Below are 25140 nucleotides of genomic sequence, written 5' to 3' on the forward strand. Positions count from 1 at the left end.
ATCCACAAATAAACATCCTGAAAACAAGATTTTCTCACAGAAGTATACTGGTGTATGGTCAGCTTTATATTGAAAGGTTTTGGCCCTCTGACACGGCCCTCAGGGGCACAATGGTGGAGCTTCCTACCCCCACTATTTTGCATCCTCTGTGTTTTATGCTTTATGAGTTCTCCTGATGTTACTGTATGAAAATGGGCCTTGTTTGCATAAATGAAGGATCGCTTGAACCCACAACGATGTAACCTGGAGACGCTGTATACGTTTGCTCTGTAAACAATATGCCCCGTGTCTGCAGATTTCACTCCAATACTATATACATATATATTATACACACACATATACAGCATATAGTCATTTTGTAAACATCCCACATCGCCACTGATATTGATAAGTATGTTTGTTAAAGATTTGATACGTCTAAAAGGTTCTGTCGCTAATTGAAATATTTTTTTACCATTATTGTCTATGGGCATTCCATTTTGTTCCATTATTCTCTATGGGCATTCCTTTTAGTATGTCCCTATAATATATATAGTATATACTGCATATAGTCATTTTGTAAACATCCCCCTAGATTGGAGAGTTGTAGAATGGGAAGACATTATGAGGGGAAGTCATGTCTTCCAGCAGGGATGTCCCTAAGCTTCCAGCAGCCTCCATTTCCTCTGCTTGTCAGTCTCTCCCAGCACAGGCTGCAGCCCTGAGCACAGCAGTACACAACATACAATAATAATAATAGCACAGTGTCATGGGTCAGCTCTCACCAGGCTGGGGATATGCTCTCCCCTCAGCTCTCCCTTCAGTTCTCCTCCTGCAGCTCCCTCCATCCTCTCAGGGCTCACACCAGTGTACACAATTCTGCACGACACTGCGCCTTGTAGCCAAGCAGCCGAGGTGTGGTTTACGACTTTAGACTCGCCTTCCGGCAGACTGGCCAGGCATGTGACAGAGGTGAGCTTCAGTCAGGCGACCACTAGGGGCACTCGCTCATTACTCACAATAGCCACTAGTAGTCCTTCCAAGAAAATGTGTTATTGACAAATCAGCCCCGCCCCTCAGCAAGCAGAGTAGTGTCACATGAAAGTTCATAAAGAAAAAAAAAAGTGGAGGTGTTCCGTGAGAATTACCTACCCCGTGAGAAAAACCTACCCTGGTCACTTCCGGTTCACGGCAGTGTGTCCTGTCAGAAGTGGAGCTCCAGTCTGCAGATAAGCCCTATTGGTATGTTCAGGTGTCCTCTCTATGGTGGTTGTCAACAGGGCGGAAGTGATAGACGCGGAAGCGTTGAGGCTGCCTGGAGTGGGGCGGAGCCAGCAAGAGAGCTCTGCATGTGTGTCAGTGTCAGTCCTAGAAAGATGCTGAAACTGGTGGCTGGCTTGTTGGTGGTGCTGGTTCTGGCTCTGATACTGGGCAGTTATAGCAGCACTGGGCGCAGGGCTCAGCTGAGGGCCAGGCATAGAAGGGACATAACACGACCATGGCCGGGGAAGGAGCTCACTCACCTCTTCTGGGCTGTACAGGTGAGGAGAGGTCCTGTGTTCTATCCCAGTAATGATACCTTGTTTTTGTTTGCAGGACAAATATGGCTTTTATTTGGTGGTAAATGCTAATGAAGAGCTCCTGATTTTTATTAATTTTTTATTATCAAAGGAAATCTGGCCCAAAATAATAATTAAAAAAAAAAAAAAAAAAAACTTTTTTAAAAATGTAGCTGTATATTTCTTGTTGCTACCATAACCTACAACCAAAGATCAACCCAAAATAAATTCTGCACCTGACGATCACAGGGATATCACATATGTGTATGTCATGTGTTCTTTGTACCCGTAGTACAGCCCAGAAATAATAATGTTCATTTTGCCCCCCCATTTTTATTTGACATATATATAATCCTACCTAAAACACACTGAAGCTAACTTTTAACCAAAAATTCCTTTTAAAAGACTGCTGCGCAATTGCAGTGTGCCATAAAATATTGTAAGGACCGCTATTTTATTCTCTAGGGTCTCTGCTAAAAAAAAATATATGTAAATAGATAGATATAATGTTTGGGGGTTCTCTAAGTAATTTTCTAGCAAAAAATACTGATTTTAACTTGCAAGCAACAAATGTCAGAAAAAGTCTTGGACTTTTTAAGTAGTTAAAGAGGTTGTAAACCCATATTACTTTTTTTTTTGCAACCTGTAAGAGAAACACATAATGAGCTAGTATGCATCGCATACTAGCTCATTATGAAATATTTACCTTAGAACGAAGCCCCCGCTGTGCCGCCCGCTTACCTCTATGAAGGGCGACATGTCCAGTCACCAGTCTTCCGGGATCGCAGCATCCGGCCATCTGATTGGCCGGAGCCACGGTGACGTCACTCGCGCGTGGGAGCCGACAGTCACGGCACGGGGCTCTAAAGAAACGGCACCAGCGGCCGTTCCTTCAGAGCGCATGCGCCAGTGACGTCACTGGCTGCATGTAAGGTAAATATCTCCTAAACGGTACATGTTTAGGAGATATTTACACTACCTATAGGTAAGCCTTATCATAGGCTTATCTATAGGTAAAAGTGTCAGAGGAGGTTTTACTTCCTCTTTAAACTGACCTCGTTTGCAGACGGAAGTTCATCCCTTTGATCTAAAAGAACCAAATGATACAATGTTTCTCCTTCTCTCTCGGAGCTGATAAACTTATGATAAACTTTGCCTACTGCTTTTTTTTTTTTTTTGACAGCTGTGAGTGAGCAGAGAACGGCTCTGCACTGAATGGTGGAATTGCTGGATTAAGAACGTGAGGGGGGGGGTTGAAACGAAATCACAATTTTTTTAATGATTAATCATGCAGCTCTTATAGGGCTGTATAGTGACTTATCACTGTGATATCCAATCAGAGGCTATCGCAGCTATCAGGTGATCGGGAACTGGCTCTCTTGGTTACTGATCGTTAGTATGGGACCCCGGCTTTCAGAGAGAACCCAGTCTCTGTGCTGGGAGTGTGCAGCACAAAAACAGATACACATTTATGTGGCCCCGCTGATAAAGTCCCATTATCGTGAGGCCGCATGTATGTGTACACTCAGCGAGAAGGGGGTTTTGTAACTCTGTAATTGAGAATACATATTTAACCTCTTGGCACCGGCGCCTCCTGGCCCTTGAAGGAGTTTAGGATGCTGGCCAGGGTTTATGATCACGTGATTGGCTGTCACGGCGGTCACATGATCGGAAAACTACCGATTGCAAGTTTCTGGTGCTTTCTGTTAGCTGTCGGAAACGGTGCTGGGAGCGCTCAGGGCACACACTCTCGGCACAGCTGTATTGACACCAAGGCCCACCCGCCGAGAGGCCGTATGTTTGCGCGCAGTTGGCACCAAGGGGTATATTTATTGTTTTAAATGCAAGCAATGTAACTATCTGAAAATAGGCAATCTACTGTACAGCAGAGCTCAGAGAACCAGAGAGAGGAGCAAGCTAGGTGTGATGCAGTGAATGAAGCATGCTGATAGGAGGAGAGAGCAAAGTGTTGCAGAGCTGAGAGCTCATCAGCCTGTCACTTCTCTATTCACTGTTCAGTCACAGGTTGAGGAAGGGGGACTAGTAAGTGAAACTGCTTTACACTCTTTACCCTCCCCAGTCCTCACTGTAGTTACTTCCAGTGAGTGATGAGCTGTCAGTGCCCATGCAGCCTGTGTAGTGGTCTGAGGATCAGAGCGAATCCAATTGGTCAGAGCAGTGTCCTGCCAGCACTGACCAATCAGAATCGCTCTAAACGGTCTTAGAAGCCTTACAGAAAAAAAAAAAAGAGTGAGGATTTCAAGTCCCCAGACAGCTACACAGGCTGCGTGGGCAGTGACAGCTCATCCCTCATAGAAGTAAGTACAGTGGGGAGGGTGTTCACTTTTTTTAGATGGAAAAAAAAATTAAAAAGTGAACTTAACCTTTAAAATGAAGTCCCCTCCAATGCTCTGCCTAGTGGCAGAGCTGTGTGAATCTCAGACCTGGATGAACAGACATACAAATACATTGGCAGGTAGAACAGCTCATATGTATGTATGTATTTTATTCCGTGTATTTAGCAGTTTGCCTGGAGTTCAGCTTTAAAGTACTATATCCGTACTGGGTGAAGAAACTGGTTCACTTTATAGGAGGGACTTGAGACCCTGTCACTCTGACTATTCACAGAAAAATGGCCACTTTGCTTATCCCCAACAATCTATATATACGTTTTCATGGTGCTGTTGCTCAGGTAATGAGGATTTGGGGACAGAAGTGGGTGGTTAAGATGGCCCGGTTTTCTGTTATTTCTACATGCTCTCTGTCTGGGAGGAACATGTCCTTGTAAGTCTTCACATTCATATGTAGCAAATACTTACTTCCTGTCCTGCAGCCAAGGTTTGCTGCAAATGACATCCATCACCATAGGTGTGCACAGCCTATCGCATTAGGGTGTGCACCCCAAAGCTCAAACACACACCTTTTCTCTGCAGCCTCAGTCACAGAGAAATGGGAATGAATCAGAAGTGCTCTGTGCTGAGTGGCTTCTTGTTAATTCACACACTGAAGCATAGTAAACACAGTTTACTATTGTTCAGTTATGAATGAACATAGTGAGTGAGTGTGTTCATTTAGAAAGCTCTCCATACTGAAACTTCCCTTGCAGCACCTGGAAGTAAAGCCAGAAGCACTGTGGGCGGGGGGAGCCCTGGCAGTAGGGCGGGGGGATCCCTGGCACCGCACATAATGATTAAGGTGTGCCCAGGAACACCTGACCCTGACACACCATCACACTCTTATGTCCTTCACACAAATTTCATCCCCCAATAGACTGATAAGTAGGACTTCCTACCCATTGACTTTCTCCTGTTTCAGTTACTTGTTAGAGCTCTGTAATCTGTCCCTTGGCAACAGTCTCTGGGGAGCGATTGTCAGAGCTTCTTTTCTGAGGAAGCCAATTCTGACACCTGAGGCATTGAGTCTAAAGGGATTGTAAAGGCAGTAGGTTTTTTTTTATCCTAATGCATTCTATGCATTGAGATAAATGAACCTTCTGTGTGCAGCAGCCCCCCTAATACTTACCTGAGCCCCATCTCTATCCAGCGATGTTGCAAGAGTGCCTCAGCTGCCCTGGACTCCCCTCCTTGTTGGCTGAGAAAGCAGCATGGCGAGATTGGCTCCCACTGCTGTCAATCAACATCAATCAGCCGATCAGGAGAGAGAGGGGGCGGGGCTAGGTCACGGCTCTGTGTCTGAATGGACATGCAGAGCTGTGACTTGGCTCAGGTGCCCCCTATAGCAAGCTGCTTTCTGTGGGGGCACTCAACAGGAGGGAGGGGCCAGGAGCACAGAAGAGGGACCTGCAGCACTTACAGCTTCACGTCGCTTTAGATAAGTCTCTATGAGTTAGCCACATCTTACCACTGGGATTTTTGCCCATTCCTCCTTGCAAAACTGCTCCAGCTCCTTCAAGTTTGCTGGTTTGCACTTGTGAACAGCAATCTTTTTAAGTCAATCTTTTTAAGTCTGACCACAGAGTTTCTATTAGATTGAGGTCTGGGCTTTGACTAGGCCATTCCAACACATTTACATGTTTCCCCTTAAACCACTTAAGTGTTGCTTTAGCAGTGTGTTTGGGGTCATTGTCCTGCTGGAAGGTGAACCTCCATCCTAGCCTCAAATCATGCACAGAGCGGTACAGGTTTTGCTCAAGAATATCCCCGTATTTAGCACCATCCATCTTTCCCTCATCTCTGACCAGTTTCCCAGTCCCGGCTGCTGAAAAACATCCCCGCAGCATTATGCTGCCACCACCATGCATCACTGTGGGGATGGTGTTCTTTGGGTGATGTGATGTGTTGGGTTTGTGCCAGACAAAGCGTTTTCTTTGATGGTCGAAAAAAGTAAAATTTTAGTCTCATCAGACCAGAGCACCTTCCTCCATACATTTTGGGAGTCTCCCACATGCCTTTTGGCAAACTCAAAATGTGCCATTTTATTTTTGGCTGAAAGTAATGGCTTTCTTCTGGACACTCTGCCATGAAGCCCAACTCTATGGAGCGTACAGCTTATTGTCATCCTATGTACAGATACTCAAGTCTCTGCTGTGGAACTCTGCAGCTCCTCCAGGGTTACCTTAGGTCTCTTTGCTGCCTCTCTGATTAATGCCCTCCTTGCCCAGTCTGTGAGTTTTGGTGGACGGCCATCTCTTGGCAGGTTTGCTGCTGTGCCATGTTCTTTCCATTTTGTTATGATAGATTTGATGGTGCTCCTGGGGATCATAAAAGATTTGGATATTTTTTTATAACCTAACCCTGACTTGTACCTCTCACCAGCATTGTCCCTTACTTGTTTGGAGAGTTCCTTGGTCTTCATGGCAGTTTTGGTTAGTGGTGCCTCTTGCTTAGGTATTGCAGCCTCTGGGGCCTTTCAAAAAAGATGTGTATATGTAATGACAGATCATGTGACACTTAGATTGCACAGGTAGACATCATTTCACTAATTATGTGACTTGAGAAGGTATAATTGGTTACACCAAAGCTTTCTATGGGCTTCGTTACAAAGGGGGTGAATACAAACGCACATGCCAATTTTCTGTTTTCTATTTCTAAAATATAGTTTTATATATATATTTTTCTCATTTCACTTCACCAACTTGGACTATTGTGTTCTTATCCATCACATAAAATTCAGATTAACCAAACATTGAACTTAAGGCTGTAATGTAACAAAATAGGTAAAAAGTCAAGGGGGTGAATACTTTTGCAATTCACTGTAAGTACAGAATGTTTGTTATTTAAAAAAGAGAGAGATTTTACAATCACTTTAAATATGTTTTGCTTGGAGGCAAATCTTTTTACAAATTGAATAGGTACTGGCTGCAATGAGGCAGCTTGGTTGTAAGAGCAACCTGAAATCAAACCCTTTCTCTGCCAGAGTTGTGTTTTATGTTTTCTGCACAAATATTTAAATAAATTGTTTAGGCCTAAAGATTAGTTAAACCTCAAACAGTATTTTGATTTCTAAAAGCAGAGACCCTGGAAAATAAAATGGCAATCGCTCCATTTTTTTATGATGCACAATATTAGCGCAACGAGTTGATATGCATGAATTTCCATTAACCACTTAAGCCCCGGAGGATTTGGCTGCTAAACGACCAGGGGGTATTTTGCGATTCGGCACTGCGTGACTTTAACGGACAATTGTGCGGTCGTGCGACGCTGTACCTAAACGAATTTGGCGTCCTTTTTTTTCCACAAACAGAGCTTTCTTTTGGTGGTATTTGATCACCTGTGCGATTTTTTTGATCACGCGCTATAAACAAAAAAAGAGCGTCAATTTTGCAAAAATAGCAATATTTTTCCCTTTTTTTATATGAAATTCCCCCCAAAAAAAATGTAAAAATCAAAATTTTTTAACCTTTTCGGCCAATTTGTTTTATGCTACCTATGTTTGGTAAAAAAAAATCGCAAAAAGCGTATTTTGATTGGTTTGCGCAAAAGTTATTGCGTTTACTGACTAAGGGAAAGATTTTTGTTGTTTTTTTTTTAACGCGTAATGGCGGTGATCTGCAATTTTTTTTTGCGGTACTGCGACATTGCGGCGGACAGATCGGACCCTTGACTGACATTTTTGACACTTTTGGGGTTACCAGTGATATTTCTACAGTAATCAGTGCTATATATATGCACTGTTACTGTAAAAATACACTGGTAGTGAAGGGGTTAACTTTATTTGAGAGGGAGGGGCTGTGTGTGTGTCCCTAGGGGCGTGATTCTTACTGTGATTGGCTGTGGCTTCAGCTGTATGCAGAGTGATCAACGGATCTACATAGTAGATCCATATGATCAGCTCTCATACAGAGGGGAGAATGACAGGCAGCTTGTTTACACAAGCTGCCTGACTTTCTCCCTCTCCCCCGCCGATCGCAGAGTGGCCGGCGGACATCGGGTCCGCCGGTCACACGCACGGGGGGGTCCGTGACCACGCGGGAGCGCGCCTCCGGCGGTGCGCGCTCGCTCCCTAGACCCTCACAAGCTAGTGACGTAGCCCTACGTCACTTTGCCTGTGAGGGGCTGACCGCCGACGTAGATCGGCGTGCGGTGGTCGGCAAGTGGTTAAAGATGTTTTATCTTTAACAAACGAACAAATGCTATATACAGTGTTTCCCAAATTTCTTTGTTAAAATATACACTTAAAGCGGAGTTCCACCCTAAAATAAAACTTACCTCCATCTTCTCGCTCCGGGTCACCTGAAAAACAAATGGATAATCGCAATTTTTTCTTTTTTTTTAACTTACCTGGTTTAGAAGAAAATATATTTACCTTACTTCCTCTTCCTCCCCTCGGCAGCCACAGCGATTTGTCACTTCCTGGTTTGCAATGATTCCTGGGAGCTGAACGTCATCGCTCCCAGGAATCAATGCGCCTGCACCGGCCCCGACGTCAGTTCCGGTGCAGGTGCCGTCATATCTTGCTAAACAGCTTCTGGGCATGCCCAGAAGCTGTGCAGGGATGACGCTGCGGCACCGGAAGTGACCGCGGGGCCGGTGCAGTGCATAGTGGGACCGAAGAAGACGGAAGAGGACACAGAAGAGGATCGCGCTGGCTTCAAGCTGCCCACACCTGAGATGGCATCGCTGGACAATACTTTTTCAAGGTAAGTATTTCTTCTAAAAGGTAAGTGCAACCCAGGACAGATCAGAGGCTATCCATTGTGGAATGCACTAGCCCTGACTGTCCCAGGGGTATTTTTATTAAAAAAAGCTTTCCCAGGGTGGAACTCCGCTTTAAGCTCTGGAAAATATTCTCCCTTCATGACCAGGCCATTTTTCACTATTAGGCAGTGCACCAGTTTAACTGGTACTTGCGCAGTCTTGTAACACTGTACCCAAACGCAATTTATATAATTTTTTTTCCCCACAATTTGGTATTTGATCACCACTGTTTTTTTTTTTTTTTCTGGTTTTGGTTTTTTTGCAATCTGAACGGAAGAAAAACTAAACTTTTTAATAAAAATCCCCAATATTTTTCTACTTTTTACTATAAAACCTATCCAATATAAAAAAAAAAAAAAATTTCTTCATACATTTTGGCCAAAATGTATTCTGATACACTTTTTTTTTTTCATTAAAAGTATGTATGTTGACTGGTTTGCATGAAAGTGACCGGCATTTTTTTTTTAATACTAGTAAGTGCAGCAATTAGTGACCTATAATGGTACTGTGATAATGCGGCAGACAATCTGACACAAACTGACGCTGGGGGGGGAACTGACTGAAATCACCAGTGACATTAATACAGTGATCAGTGATAATACTGTTCGCTGTCACTGTACTGACAACGGCTGGGAAGGGGTTAACGTCTAGGGCAATTAAGGGTGCCTAACTATGTGTAATGTGTGCTGGGAGGGAGCGGGAAATGTATCAGGGTCCATAGAAACGATCAGGCAGCTGTAAAGCCCAACTTCCACTTAAAAGCTATGGCAGGGTTGAAAATGGAAAAAAAAAAAAAAAGGTTACGTTTTCGATAGTGTAAGTGTCCATTCACACTACCGCGACTTGTCAGGCGACTGGTCAGCCTGACCAGTCGCGGTCCATTCTGTGCTACAGGACCCGTTCTAATAGGAGCGACTCACTTAGAAAAAGGGTCCTGTACTATTTCGGGGCGACATCGGAGCGACTTACATAGACATTCATTATGTGAAGTCCGTGCAAGTCACGCCGAAGTCGTGCCGCGTTAGTGTGAACCGGCACTTGGGGTCCTTTCACACGAGCAGTGCGCTTGGGACTTGCGCTTTCAACGGGGATCAATCCGCCGATCCCCGCTGAGCAGGCGGATGACAGCCCTGACTCCGCTCTGTATGCAGAGACGGAGCTGTCAGAGCCCCGCTCTCCTCTATGGGAGATCAGATGACAATGGACCACCTGTCCATTCTCATCTGATCCTCCAGAGGGATGGAAAATAGGGTTTCCATCCGTCTGGATTTCATAGATCAGATCGGAGAGCAGCGGGTGTCAGCAGACATGTCACCGCTGACATCCGTTGCTCCATAGGGGTGCATGGAGCATCCAATCAGGTCCGCCTGAAAAACTGACAGGTGGACCGGATCGGAAAGCCCGTGTGAAAGGGACCTAAGGGAGGGTTATGACGTGTGCTTTTTTTTTTTTTGCCATCTGTGTCCAATTGGAGACATTTCCCTTCAATTCCCGTCCTATTGCCAAAACAGGAAATCCCTACATAATGAGAGAAGTTGCTGGTTGTCACTAGAACAATCGTCCCTTTTTGAAGATTTCTCCTCTATTCCTGTTCTGGTGACAACCCAAAATTTGGGGGTTTTCTTTTAATTTCACTCTGTGATAACAGTAAAAAGAACAAATAGAGGGGGTGAATCCCCCCCACAATTAGCAGTAAAAACAAAAACAATGTTTTGACTTTAGGTATACCTTTTTTAAGTGTATATTAATCAGATCCTATATTTTTTCTGTTGTACAGGTGACTGATATCCATGTTAGTAAATTCCTGGAAACTGAAAGGGTGTCGGAGTTTGAATCTTTTTGTACTGAAAGCCTTGCAATCATCCAGCCTGCCCTTGTTCTAGTAACAGGTAAGAGAATATTTAATTGCCACTCCTGCTTTTTTTTGACGATGGAGATATATACACTATATTGTCAAAAGTATTGGGACACCTGCCTTTAACCACTTAAGCCCCGGAAGATTTTACCCCCTTCCTGACCAGGGCTTTTTTTGCTATTCGGCACTGCGTGACTTTAACAGACAATTGCGCGGTCGTGCGACGCTGTACCTAAACAAATTTGACGTCTTTTTTTTTTTTTCCCCACAAACAGAGCTTTCTTTTGGTGGTATTTGATCACCTGTGCGATTTTTACTTTTTGCGTTATAAACAAAAAAAGAGCGTAAATTTTGCAAAAATAACAATATTTTTCACATTTTTTTATATGAAATTCCCCAAAAAAATGTAAAAATCAAAATTTTTTAACATTTTTGGCCAATTTGTTTTCTGCTACATATGTTTGGCAAAAAAAATCGCAAAAAGCGTATTTTGTTTGGTTTGCGCAAAAGTTATTGCGTTTACTAACTAAGGGAAAGATTTTTTAACGCGTAATGGCGGCGATCTGCGATTTTATTTTTTTTTGCGGTACTGCGACATTGCGGCGGACAGATCGGACCCTTGACTGACATTTTTGACACTTTTGGGGTTACCAGTGACATTACTGCAGTAATCAGTGCTATACATATGCACTGTTACTGCAAAATGACACTGGCAGGGAAGGGGTTAACTTTATTGGGGAAGGAGGGGTTAAGTGTGTCCCTAGGGGCGTGCTTTTTACTGTGATTGGACATGGCTACTAGTGTAGGAACAGTGATAATGGTCCTACATAGTAGAACCATATGATCACCATTCCTACACAGGGGAGAATGACAGGCGGCTTGTTTACATCAGCCGCCTGCCTTTCTCCCTTCACGGAGGACATCTGGTCTGCCGGTCACACGCACTGACTTCCCAGGGAACGAGCTGAGGGCGGGCGCGCGCTCGCCCGCTATTGGCTCCCAAGGAAGTGACAGGCTAGTGAGGTATATATACGTCACTTTGCCTGGCCGGGGCTAACCGCCGCCGTATATAGTCGTGCGGCGGTCGGCAACCGGTTAAATGCACATGAACTTTAATGACATCCCAGTTTTGCCTGCAGAGTCCTGACCTCAACCTGATAGAACACCTTTGGAATGAATTAGAGCAGGGACTCAAAGCCAGACCTTCTCGTCCACATTAGTGCCTGACCTCACAAATGCGCCTGTGTGTTTTTCCCAATTCTTTTGCCAATATTTTAACATTTTAAAGTGAACTTCCAGGTTCCAGTGAAACACGTGACCCTGTGCTTATCGTAAATTTATTCACAAAGAACAAATAAACGTTAAAAAGCATGCCCCACTGCAGAAAGTGAAGTAGGGATGTGACACTTGGTGTGGATAACACAGGTCTTTCTGTACCTGGAGTTCACTTGGTTAAAAAGTAACTGCACAAAAGTTTTGGGTAGATTGTAAGCTTATGTGTTTAGAAATGTAATAACTACTGACTTTTAACTTGTTTCAAGGTGATCTAACAGATGGCAAAACCAAAGATAAATTGGGTTCGGACCAATTTGAGGAAGAGTGGCAGACTTATAGATCTGTTCTGAAGAAGTCCCAGATACTGGAGAAAACAAAATGGATTGACATTCGTGGAAATCATGGTAGGAGGAGACTATTGCATACTTGCTTCGGAATACAAGAGTGTTTCACTTCTGCAGGTTCAATACTGGGCCAATTCTGACACTTCTCACATACATGTAAAAATCCTACTTTTTTTTTTTTTCTAGAAAATTAATTAGAACCCCAAAAACATTATAAATAATTTTTATAAGCAAAGGCCCTAGGGAAAAAAACGGGTGGTGGTCGAAATGTTTTGGAAAAAATACACTTTAATACATTTTAGTGAACATAAACACAATATAAAACCATTTTGTTTTGATAAAATACAAAAGATGATGTTACACCGAGTAAATAGATACCAAATATGTCACAGAGTAAAATTGCGCACGCTCATGGAGTGGCGACAAACTACAGTACTTTAAATTATCCATAGATGATGCTTTAAAAGCCTTTGCAGGTCTGGTGCCAGCATTATTGCTCTCGCTCTGATGTTCGTGGTGATGTATCACATGTGTGGTGCGATTGCTGTTTACATATGCGTGCAGGTCCTTCTTGTGCGTTCGCTACTGCGTGTGAGCACGTGGTGATGGATGCTTAAAAAAAAAAAAAAGTTTTATTTCATTTTTTATTTTTACATTTGTTTCTTTAAAAAAATATTTTTTGATCAATTTTATTGCTGTCAAAAGAATGTAAACATCCCATTTTGACAGCAACGATAGGTAGTCTTTATGGAGAGATCAGAGGTCTATTAGACCCCCCCATCTCTTCTTTCGGCTCCAATGCAGCCAATCAAACACAGATCAGTCAGATCTGCTGCATAGCATTAACCATGGGCAGAGTTGTATAAAGTACTCGAAACCCATACTTGAGTAAAAGTACAAGTGCTCGATCAAAAAGTGACTTGAGTAGAAGTACTAAAGTATTCAACATTTTTTGTACTTAAGTATTGCAAGTAGTTTTTTTAAAAAAATTGTTACTCAAGTACTGGAAGTAAAAGTACAAGTACTGTGTTATGTAGTTATTAAAGAAGTCAAAAGTTTATTAAAATTAAAGTTATTAAAGAAAGAAGTCAAAAGTACACATTACATTATACACATTTTTTGAGCTTCATGAAACCTGCCATCTACTGTTCTGGCAGTGGTAATTTTTTTAATTGTAACGAGTAACGATGCAGCACAAAAAAAAAATATCGGAGTAGAAGTATTGAAATCATTGAAAAAATGTAGTGAAGTGAAAGTAGGAGAAAAAAATTCTACTCTAGGAAAGTACAGATACTGCCTTTCGGTACTTAAGTACAGTAGTGAAGTAGTTCTACTTAGTTACTATACATCTCTGACCATGGGTCTTCAAACTATTGCCCTCCAGTTGTTCAGGAACTACAATTCCCATCATGCCTGGTCATATCTGTGAATGTTAGTTTTACAATGCCTCATGGGATGTGTAGTTCCGCAACAGCTGGAGGGTCGTAGTTTGAGGATCCCTGGCATAAACGAAGAGCCGGAACCAGAAATTACCAAATAGTCAACGCTTCCAGGTTCTGACAACACACAGTGGGGGGACAGCCTAAGTTTCACACACTGTGAGGCCAGAGCTGGATGCTGCTGGCCACATCGTTACTGGGCTTCCCAATTGCTCAGGAGATCCTGGTAAAGGCAGCGGCAGGAGGGGGGTGGAACCACATTCCGCCATCTGTAAAAGTATTCCAGTGGCTACTCAGCCGCTCTGAGTACTTTTCCATAAAAGAGAATCGCCGGCCCTAAAAATTGATACCGGGATCGTGATTGTAGCCTCAACCATGATCCTGGTATAACCGCTTCCCTACCGTGACGTATATATACCGTGGCCGGTAGGAAAGCGGTTACATTTTTTTCGTATATTTTACCAAATTTCCTGCAAGTCGAATCTGGTGTGTTGCAATAACAATCTGGGCTTCTGTATTAAGGCTAATGTATTTAACTTGTTGAGAATTACTCCTCTGAGCACAGAGGATTTCCATATAAAGTTTAACTCTCAAATGAAGGAAATGGTGTCCTTGCTTGTGTTTTTCTTTATGCATTATGTTCAGGGATAAAAAGTTTTACCATTTTTTAAAATGTTTTTCAAAGTACTGCAAATATGAAATACAGTAATCCCCCGCTCCATCGCGGTTCAGTTTTTGCGGTCCCGGTAATTCGCGTTTTTTTTTGTAATGTTATTTTACTATATAAATCATTAAAAATTATATATTTTCCATAGCTCTTGCCATGTCTCTTAGTATCTTTTATGTGTTTAAATGAGTTTCTATTGTTTTTAAAAGTGTGTTTAAAGACCTTAAAATGCTTTTACATGTACAGTGACAGTAAAAAAAACATGCCTGCAATGCATTTTAATAGGGTTTTTCTATTTCGCGGAATTTCACTTTTCGCGTCTGGGTCCGGAACGTAATCCCCGCAATGGAGGGGGGTTTACTGTAATGCATCTTGTGCAAAGCTAATTTGAGAAAGTTGGTTTAGTACTGTGCTGTGAATAATAAATAGCTTGTGTAATGACTAAATCTTATTAGCAGTTGAATGATTCCAGGTAGATGCACACCCTCTTCCCATACTGCTAGAAGTGGAAAGCAATCAAATAGTGCACAACCTAGTGTTAAGCTTACTTCAGAAGCCATAACATGCTCTGCAAACAAAAGACATGATCAAACCACATTTTGAATTTTATTTGTGATATAAATATTTCTGACAAACAACTAAAGAGGATACATAACATCAGTTTATACGTTTATGCATTTTTTTTTTTTAAGATTTCTCTCATTTCATTTCCCAGTGATAACCTAAAATAGTCAAATATTTTGTATTTGATTTTTTCTTTTTTTGACACTGAATTACATTAAAGGAAAACTCTGGGTATTTTTTTTTTTTTGAGTGCAGACAAGTTTACTATCCTGTTATGTAATATCTAATGCAAAGTGCACAGGATATTCTTTCTACTCAGGATATCTAGTAAAGGGACTCAACAACAAAAATACTATAAACTGAATAAATATAAAAAAAAAAAAATAGTGAAAAAGATATGTTGGCAGTTTATGGATATGGAATGATTTCTTTACATTTTGACAGGTTATACTACTTTTAGTGCATCGTCTTCTAATCAATACCTTTCTCATTACTTCCTGTCCTAGTAACAATTTTGTCTGTGGTTCAGGAACTGAGGGAAAAATCAACCAAACTGGAAACTGTAATGAAAAAAAAGGATAACAGATGATCTAACCCAGGGGTGTCCAACTCAATTTCATTGCGGGCTGCATCAGCATTATGGTTGCCCTCAAAGGGCCAGTTGTATCTGTAAGACTAGAGGTTCAGAGCACCTCACTACTGCTTACATCAGGTGTCAAGAGCCCCCCCCCCCCCCGAAGAGTCCTCCACCCTTAAATTGTGCTGCTGCCGGAAAGAAGCTGGGGGCAGAGAAAGGAAGCAGAAAGTGCAGGGTCTGGAGCAGGACCAGAGGAGGCCTAGACGAGGGGATGCTGCGGCTGCACAGAGGCACAGAATCCGTAGGAGTTCTGTTTTCCTCTTTGCTGCTGACTGCTGAGGTGGGGGGGCAGAGATGAGCTTCTCTGCTGCTGCAAGGAGAAACACGGAATCTGGTGGAGGAGTCCTGTCCTTCTCTCTGCTGTTGAAGGCTGAGATGAGGTGGGGGCAAGACAAGGGGGTTGGCGCAGCTGCAGGAGAGGTGCGAGGACCACATGAGATGGCCTGGAGGGCCAGATTCGGCCCACGGGCCTTGTTTGACACATGTGATCTAACCCCTTTCATACTGTATCCAAACTAGGGATCGACTGATATTGTTTTTTTTTTCAGTGCCGATTCTGATTTTCCAGCCACCCTTCAGACCGATAGACGATTTTAGGTGCGGATATTCTGCACATTTAAAGTTTTTTTATTTTTACACAGTCCTTTTAATTTTTTTTGTATTTGATCACTTTTATTGCTGTCATAAGGAATGTAAACATCCCTTGTGACAGTAATAGGCAGTGATAGGTACTCTTTATGGAGAGATCTGGGGTCTGTAATACCCCAAACCCCTCCTCTGCACTTAAAAGCATTCAAAATGCCAAGTTTGGCTGTTTTGAATACTGTCATCTTTTTATAAATCTGGCTGTACAACCACTTGAGGCCGTATCTGCAGTTTTGTGGCTGATATTGATACTTCAAAAACAGTGAATATCGGCCCCACGATAATCGGTCAATCCCTAATCCAAACCTAACACAATGTTCTGCCGGGGGTGCCAAATGTATATGCCAAGCAGCTTTATATATCTTGCTTTTAAATGGTCTAAACCTTAGCCACTACTGTCCTAGCTTTTTACATATAAAATTTATAGGAAATGATTATAAGTGTTGTCCATATCAACATAATTGCTTTTTTCTAAAGAAAGTATTGATTCTGATGAGCGACACCTTAATTTCCTCATCATCCAGTATTCAAACTTGACTCTCAGTATGTTGCTGGTTGACTGAATCCTTTTTTTTTCCTTTCTACAACGCAGATTCATTTAACATTGCAGACCTGGGCAGCATCAATAACTACTACAGGTACAGAACCTGGAAATGTGAAGTTACCATTGGGGTATGTGGGATAAATACAGCATTATAACTACCAGTTTCTTTGTATAGAATTTGAGTAAAAGGAAAGTAAATATTAATTAGAGTGAGCACATATTGAGTTGGTTCAGTGGTTACTTTAAGATGAACCTGTGGCCAGTTTATGGACATTCAAGTAAAGCAATAAAAAAACTTTAAAATATGCTTTCACTGGCCTCTGTAGCTGCAAACGCTGTGGAGCAATTAATCCTCAAAATTCACAGCAGTGGCACTATCATTGTCCAAATTGTTCTTCTCAGTTCACCTTGCTACTGCTGTTGGAGCTACTGTATATAGTGTACATTTCATGTAACATCAGCTACATGAAATATTGAGCAGCAGTACAAAGACTTCCATCTGCTGCCAGAACAAAATCATGTTGGGCTGGGGGCCAATTCACCCCAAAGCACAGTGCGGGAAAGGCGCATTCTGTTTCCTGCACCGCAGGTGTATGTGCTGCCCTTATGAGACGCATATGGGTTCCAATTAATTGTTAATGCTACCCCAAATGTATGTAGCTGATGCAGTTTTTACAGCTTTGACAGCAGCAGCAATCAGTAAAGAAAATAGTTTGTTGGGGCCAGCTTGACCAAAATGAACTTTTTAAAGTGGCAGAAAACGTGGATGGGCTTTAAAGAAAACGAAACACAAATAGCAAAAAAAAAAGTTTAATTCGCATGATTTTCCTTCTGTTCCTGTCCCATACCCAAAACAGGAACTGGGAAATTCCTGGTTGTGATCAGGTGCATCAGAATTGGTGTTACCATTGAAAGATTTCCACTCTGTTCTATCTGTTAACAACCCAAAATTTGGGATTTTCTTTCAGTGATAGCAGTGGACAGGACTGTTCTAGTGGCTTCAATTCTTTTAAATATTCAATCTACAGTAAACACGCAGATCAGGATTTCTGACTTTTTTTTTGGCTTCCTTTTTGCTCTTTGCTTGCCCCTGGTTAGTGTAATAAGGTCAGAGGGTCCACATTACTGCCTGCCAACTAGCATTTTTAGAAGGTCAGCAATGACTGTCACTAGTTTTGTGTCATCAGTTTTCCTTTAAATGGCTACCTGGCCCTTGAAGGATAAGTTCACCTGTCACATGTTAAATCTTACACCCAAATTTAGGGTGCAACATGTAACATGCTCCTATGCACCTTCCTACCACCACCAAGCCCCCCCCCCCCCTCCCTATGACAGCAGACAGAGGATCCTCTCCCTATACCCAGTGTCACATTTTAAAACCGGAATGGTTGTGTGGGGCTCCACTCTCGCAGCCGTGTCATTTCTGTACAGGAATCTTTGAATGGATAAACTACAGGTCCCGCTTGCCACCGAAGACTCTTATAGTTAATGGCAAAGAATTTTGACAAAGCTATTTTAGCTATACTTCTCCTGTAGATCACAGGAGTGCAGTTCGTTCTGTGCTCATGTGATGCATTTTCAGCCAACAGTGGTCTAAAGTCCAGGTCTCGGGAAGGATTCCAACCTTAAGGTTGGGATCCACCCTGATGCTTGGATCTGCACCTGGCTCAGCCTCTCAGCGTGCGGCTACGAGCCTGAGCCAGGTGCCCCCACCACAGCGCAGCGTTTTAGTGAGAGCTGGCGGGGCAAAGCAGGGAGCCGGTGACTGACAGTGGAGGTTGAGAACTGAGCGATCAACAGTGTGTGATCACTGTTATCACTGCAGAGGCAGCGAGGGGACAGATGCAGCATCAAGTCGATGCTGCGTCCATCTAGGCGAGTATAAATGTTTGTTTTTTAAGTCTATACTGCTCTTTTATTTTACACTGCCTACAGCTCAGTAACTGTTTTCCCATACAGAGGTATGGACAGAGAGTTGTGTAGGCAGCGTGTGCAGGAGTCAGGTATTGAAGCTGGAATTCACTGATCGCAGGTGCAATGCTCTGTAGGCTCCAGTGGAAAAAAAATGTGCATGTATTCTTTTTTTTCACAAAGGGCAACTTTGCCTTTAAGTGCTTTAAGTCACGACTAACTGCTGTTTAAATAAGTAAAAACTTCTGATCTGAATGCATATTAGAGGTACAGTAGTTGAAAGCAGAGAGTCGGGATTGTATCAAGGCAATTACCATTTTGAGAAGGAATCAGAACCCCCTATATTTCTTTCGTGATGGACTTCAATACTAGAGAGAATTGATGTACTATTACACAATTCAGTTGTTGCTCCAGTGCTTCTTTCACAGCAGTCTTCTGATCAGTATAGAAATCTAACAAGCCTCAAAAATACCCAGGGTTAAATCGTATGGAATCTGCAAGTGCCTAGATGAATTGCAAATCATTACCTGTGCAGCCTCTTGGATCCTAGGATCAAACCGGACAAGGCTTTTTCAATTATTGAATTCATGCTTCAAGAATTTATCAGATGGGGGAGAGGCTTATTCTTATTATGTTTAGGTTGCCCTAGCATACAAGGAACTCGGTAGAGACAGGGAATCAATCTGGGAAGTTTTTTTGAGTACTTGTCAGCACTACAAGGTGCATGTAATTTAGCACGATTACCTATTAGGCCAGGTCAGCTTTACTTTAGCTGTTGTATACAGTGCATCTGGAAAGTATTCGCAGCTCTTCACTTTTTCCACATTTTGTTATGTTACAGCCTTTATTCCAAAATGAATTAAATTCATTCATTTCCTCAAAATTCTACAAACAATGCCCCATAATGATGATGTGAAAAGTTTGTTTGAAATATTTCTAAATTTTTTGAAACCACACGTACATAAGTATTCACAGCCTTTGCCATGACACTCAAAATTGAGCTCAGGTGCATCTTGTTTCCACTGATCATCTTTGAGATGTTTCTACAACTTGTTTGGAGCCCACCTGTGGTAAATTCAGTTAATTGGACATGATTTGGAAAGGCACACACCTGTCTATATAAGGTCCCACGGTTAACCGTGCATGTCGGAGCACAAACCAAGCCGTGAAGTCCAAGGAATTGTCTGTAGACCACCGAGACAGGATTGTATTGAGGCAGAGATCTGGGGAAGGGTACAGAAAAATGTTTGCAGCATTGAAGGTCCCAATGAGCGCAGTGGCCTCCATCATCTGTAAATGGAAGAAGATTGGAACCACCAGGACTTTTCCTAGAGCGGGCCGCCCGAGCAAACTAAGCGAGAAGGGCCTTAGTCAGGGAGGTGACCAAGAACCCAATGGTCACTCTGACAGAGCTCCAGCATTTCTCTGAGGAGAGAGGAGGAAATTCCAGAAGAAAAATTATCTCTGCAGCACTCCACTAATCAGGCCTGTATGGTAGAGTGGCCAGACGGAAGCCACTCCTCAGTAAAAGGCACATGACAGCCCACCTGGAGTTTGCCAAAAGGCACCTTAAGGACTCTCAGACCATGAGAAACCAAAGTATTTGGCTTCAATATCAAGCGGCATGTCTGCAGGAAAAGAGGCACTGCTCATTTCCTGGCCAAAACCATCCCTACAGTAAAGCATGGTGGTGGCAGCATCATGCTGTGGAAATGTTTTTCAACAGCAGGAACTGGGAGACTAGTCAGGATTGAGGGAAAGATGAATGCAGCAATTTATGTACAGATACATCCTTGATGAAAACCTGCTCCAGAGCGCTCTGGACCTCAGATTGCGGCAAAGGTTCATCTTCCAACAGGACGACCCTAAGCACACAGCCAAGATAACAAAGGAGTGGCTATGGGACAACTCTGTGAATGTCCTTGGGTGGCCCAGCTAGAGTTGAACCTGATTGAATATCTCTAGAGAGATCTGGAAATGGCTGTGCTCCGACGCTCCCCATCCAGCCTGATGGAGCTTGATAAGTCCTGCAAAGAAGAATGGAAGAAAGTGCCCAAAAATAGGTGTGCAAAGCTTGTAGCATCATCATCAAAAATACTTGAGGTTGTAATTGGTGCCAAAGCTGCTTCAACAAAGTATTGAGCAAAGATTGTGAATACTTAAGACAATATTTTTTTTTTTTTTTATGTTTTTTTTTTTTCTTTATAAATTTGCAAAGATTTCAAACAAACTTCTTTCACGTTGTCATTATGGGGTATTGTTTGTAGAATTATGATGAAAATTAATTTAATCCATTTTGGAATAAAACTGTAAAATAACAAAATGTGGAAAAAGTAAAGCGCGGTGAATACTTTGTGGATGCACTGTATAGAACTGTTTTTTTTGGGGCTTGGTAGCAGAGAATATTAGTGAAATTCCAACTATTTAAAATGTTTTAACTTCTTTTTCCAGGAAATACTCAGGATGGCAAAAAGAGGGTTCATTTCATTATATTCACCAAACCCCATTTGGAAATTATTCCTTCATCTGTGTAGATGCCACTCTCACTCCAGGACCCAAAAGACCGTACAACTTCTTTGGAATAATTAAAAAGGTAGAAGATTTTCCACCCTGACCTGTGATTGTCTCATCGCTTGGTGTAGTCCATTTTTTTTTTTTTTAACTCCCCTCAAGAACTCTGTATTTGTTGACAGTCCATGTATTTCAAAGTCTTCACACAATCAAAGTAAAATTGTAAACATAACCTAACATTAATTTATTTAGGTAATTAATACTGTGCTGCTTTGTTAGTGGGTCGAATGTGACCTGGTATTGCCTGTATGTCATGTTTGTACACGTGAACAGGAGAAGCATATGATACAACAATTATTCATCCTAGTATTGCAGTCCTTTTCAATGTACAGCACAAGGAAATTCTCCCTCATTATTTCTATTGCTTTTGTAAAAGCCAAAGTTATTACATGCTTTTACAGTGTTTGTTACCCCAACACTTCATATTCCTGATATGTGCCCACTGTACCATGTACTTGTATGAAAAAGTATCCTGTTCTCTTTATGTGAAATCCCTGGTGTTCCTGCCAGTCTCTCTGCTTTACTATTAAAAACTGACCATACTAAGCAGGAAAGCACACCATGGTCAGTTCTCTATCTGTGCTAGATCATCCCTCCAATGATCAGACTTTTCCGGTCACCCCCCCCCCCCCGCACAGCCTTTTACTGGGAAGATCAGTGTGCTGTTGCTTCTTCTCCCCCCAGCTCTTATGCAGCTGAGAACAGAGGGTATGTGATCACTTATTTTAAAAAAAAAAAAAGGTATTTTATAATGTTTTTTTTTTTTTTATATCTGTACACATGTTTTTCCTTTAATTTCTCTTTAATTTCTATTTTAAACTGATTAAGTTGTTTTACAAGGTAATAGATTGCAATCACTTTAAATAGTTTCAGGAGGGATGAGTCACCAAATATTTTCTCTCTTGATAATTTTTCATTAAAGTGTTCAATACACACACACACACACACACAGAAGTAAGAAAATTAGTTATTGAATTGTTTACTTCATGTGAAAGGGTGTTTTTATTTTCCCATGAACCAATGCTTTATCTGCACCAAGTCTGGCTCAGTCTTCTGTTCTCCTAAAATAAGATGTCTCATTGAAACTCGCAATTGGTGCCAGCTAGAAGCTGGTGGTATTCTAAGGGGCTGTAATTATCAAGATCTTTATAGTGAATTGATTTTTTCCAAAAACCCATAATGTACAGTACATGCAGGAATGTTATAACCTAAAAAAAACAAAAATATAAAAGTCCTGAAAATTTCCAAATCAAGTGCTCAGATCTGTGAAAATAATATAACTAGAGAGTGCTGGATGTCCAAAAAGATATTCTTGTTACAGGGAAAACAGATGTGATGAAGAGTCCTTGATGATAGGAATATTCAGTAAAAAGTAAAAACAGTAGAAGATAGAAGTGCTCTATAGGAAAGAACTGGTGCACAATAGGCCTCCACCAGATGGCTGAAATACGAACTCACCAGAAAGAATAGCTGTCTATATTATAGGACAGCTATTATGGCTTCAGGTAATAATATCTTTCTTCTCAGACTATGATGGATCTCCCAGACGTCCAAAAGGGTAAACCATGAAGTCTCAGCCAGTCCTACCGAATGAATCAGCCAAAAACAAGAAAAATATTCCTCATAGTGTAGTATTTATTGAAAAAATAAAAACAAGCTACAAAAACAGATCGAAAAGCCAGTAACAACATATTGGGAAAATTGGCAATGGTAAAAACTTCAAAGGTCCAATGAAGTGCAGTAATATAGATAAATCCAATTATATTTGATGCCGCCACTCCAAACATAGAATGGCGGCTGGACCTCAGGCGTATCACCAAGCTCAACGGTTGTTTCACGCCAAGCGCATTATCAGGAGCTCCTGATGTATTCCACTTACATCAAATGTAAGTGGATTTGTCTACATTACTGCACTTTTTTTGGACCTTTGGACCATTCAGAAAGTGCAGCGCACTTCGAGCATGCACAGTAGGGAATCCGCTGTGAAGCTGTAAGGCCAGTTTCGCATGGATATAAAATTTTACTGATATTGATTGAATAAAATGTTTTATAAAGACCCCCGAAAAATGGCACGTAAGTGTATAGAAGTGTAAAATTCTTCTTCATTGCCATTATTGCAATAGACGCATGTAAACATGTGTATAGGCGCGTAAACGCGTACCTCAAATAAGTTACTGCACCTAAACTTAACATTTTCTATTTTTTTTTTACGGTTCTGTACTCATTGCTGTATTACTGATCTTTGCTCAGCTGTGTGCATGCTTCCATAGACAATAATGCATCTAATTTCAAATTGGTAAATAATGCTGTGTTTTTTACTCCCGCGTGCAAGAGGCCTAACTCATCTGTACACAGCTGTGTGTATGGTTTCATATATTACAATGCCTCTATATCCAGATCAGTAAAGTGACATTTTTTTTTTTTTAATCTTATGTGCAAGAGGCCTTAATGCATTTTGCTTTAATTGCAAGCAGTATATATATATATATATATACCTGAATTTTAACTGGTATCACACTGTCTCAGTCTCTGTACAGCAGAGCTCATAGAGGGAGGGGGAAGCAGCACAAAACACATGGAGGCATTTGGGTGTGTGAGCCATACTGATAAGCAAAGAGAGCAGCGTGACAGATGAGATCATCCGAGTGCCGCTTATCCTTTCACTATCCAGTTTTAGGGTGGGAAGGAGACCTACAAGTGAAAGTACAACTGCAGCAGAGAAAAATCAGCTCCCCCCAAGCTAGAGAGAGTTGTGCTTTGGGTCCGCACTGTGTGTATCTCAGGACTAGGTGGACATAAATACAAATCCTTTGGCGAGTAAAAAAGCTATGATATACTGTATGTGTTTTATATGTACATTTAGCTATTTGCCTGGAGCCTGGTGTTCCGTTAAGAAACCCTACACGTGAAAATTCCCTACGCTCGTCACTTTCCGGTTAGGGTACGTCAGTCATCAGCTGAGCCGCTTCCCAGTGCTCACAGTAAATGATCTCGGCTACCGTGAAAAAACCCCACCCTCATTCCCAGTCCTTAAAGCTTCGGCTTTCTGTCAAAATACCCTTCCCTCGTTCCCCGGTGGGTCCAGAAAATTTTAAAAGTGCCTCCTAATGGAAAAAAATGTGTGTGTGTGTATATGTATGTATATGTATATGTATGTATATATATGTATGTATATATATGTATATGTGTATATATATATATATATATATATATATATATATATATATATATATATATATATATATATATATATAGATACATATATATACTAACTGAAATGGAATGATAAAAAAAAATATATATATATATATATATATATATATATATATATATATATATATATATATATATATATATATATATATATATATATATATATATATATATTTATATTTTTTTTTTTTTTAATTTTCCTCCATTAGGTGACACTTTTACATTTTCCTCGACCCGCCGGGGAACGAGGGTAGGGTATTTTCACGGGAAGCCGACATCATTTGCTAACCCTATGCTTTAAGCACTGGGAACTAGGGTAGGGTTATTTCACGGAAAGCTGTTGTAACATTAAAAAACCCTTCCCCGTGAAAATTCTCTACCCTCGTCACTTCCGGTGTGAGACGATCATTTACTGCCTGAGCATGCGCACTGGGAAACGGCTCAGCTGATGCATGACGTATGTGCATCGGAAGTGATGAGGGTAGGGTTTTTTAACGTTAGACCGGCTTTAAGGTGATCTCATCGCCAGACATGGGAGTAAGTCACACATGTGCAAGTCACAAGCAAGTCTCAAGCAAGTCCCAAGTTACTGTGGCGAAAAGCAAGCAAGTCAAGTCGAGTCCCTGCTATAAGTCAAGCAAGTCAAGTCATTTATTTTGGTCAAGTCACAAATCAAGTCAAAATACTGATCTACCCCAATTTTCACCTTTAATTCGGTTAAAAGTCAAAGGTCAGGAAAGGTTTTATTTTCAACATTAGCGAAACTGCTTAGTGCTTTTT

General features: G+C 41.6%; 2 protein-coding genes across 2 annotated transcripts in view; one reads left to right on the forward strand and one right to left on the reverse strand.

Moving 5' to 3' along the window:
- The window catches only part of UBR1 (ubiquitin protein ligase E3 component n-recognin 1), a 234394-nt gene extending 233454 nt beyond the window's left edge, over positions 1-940 (reverse strand). Inside the window, exon 1 of the mRNA XM_082275496.1 lies at positions 765-940. Within this exon, the coding sequence (XP_082131622.1) occupies positions 765-827 (63 nt within the window). The 5' untranslated portion in view covers positions 828-940. The remainder of the gene's footprint in view (positions 1-764) is intronic.
- Positions 941-1309: 369 nt separating this feature from the next.
- Positions 1310-25140, forward strand: part of TMEM62 (transmembrane protein 62) — a 66214-nt gene continuing 42383 nt past the window's right edge. Inside the window, exons 1-5 of the mRNA XM_082275214.1 lie at positions 1310-1520; positions 10473-10584; positions 12092-12229; positions 16714-16759; positions 21028-21169. Coding sequence (XP_082131340.1) covers positions 1329-1520; positions 10473-10584; positions 12092-12229; positions 16714-16759; positions 21028-21169 — 630 coding nt within the window. The 5' untranslated portion in view covers positions 1310-1328. The remainder of the gene's footprint in view (positions 1521-10472; positions 10585-12091; positions 12230-16713; positions 16760-21027; positions 21170-25140) is intronic.

The sequence above is a fragment of the Pelophylax lessonae genome, assembly GCF_965119305.1.
Source record: "Pelophylax lessonae genome assembly, chromosome: 13".
Lineage (NCBI taxonomy): Eukaryota > Metazoa > Chordata > Amphibia > Anura > Ranidae > Pelophylax > Pelophylax lessonae.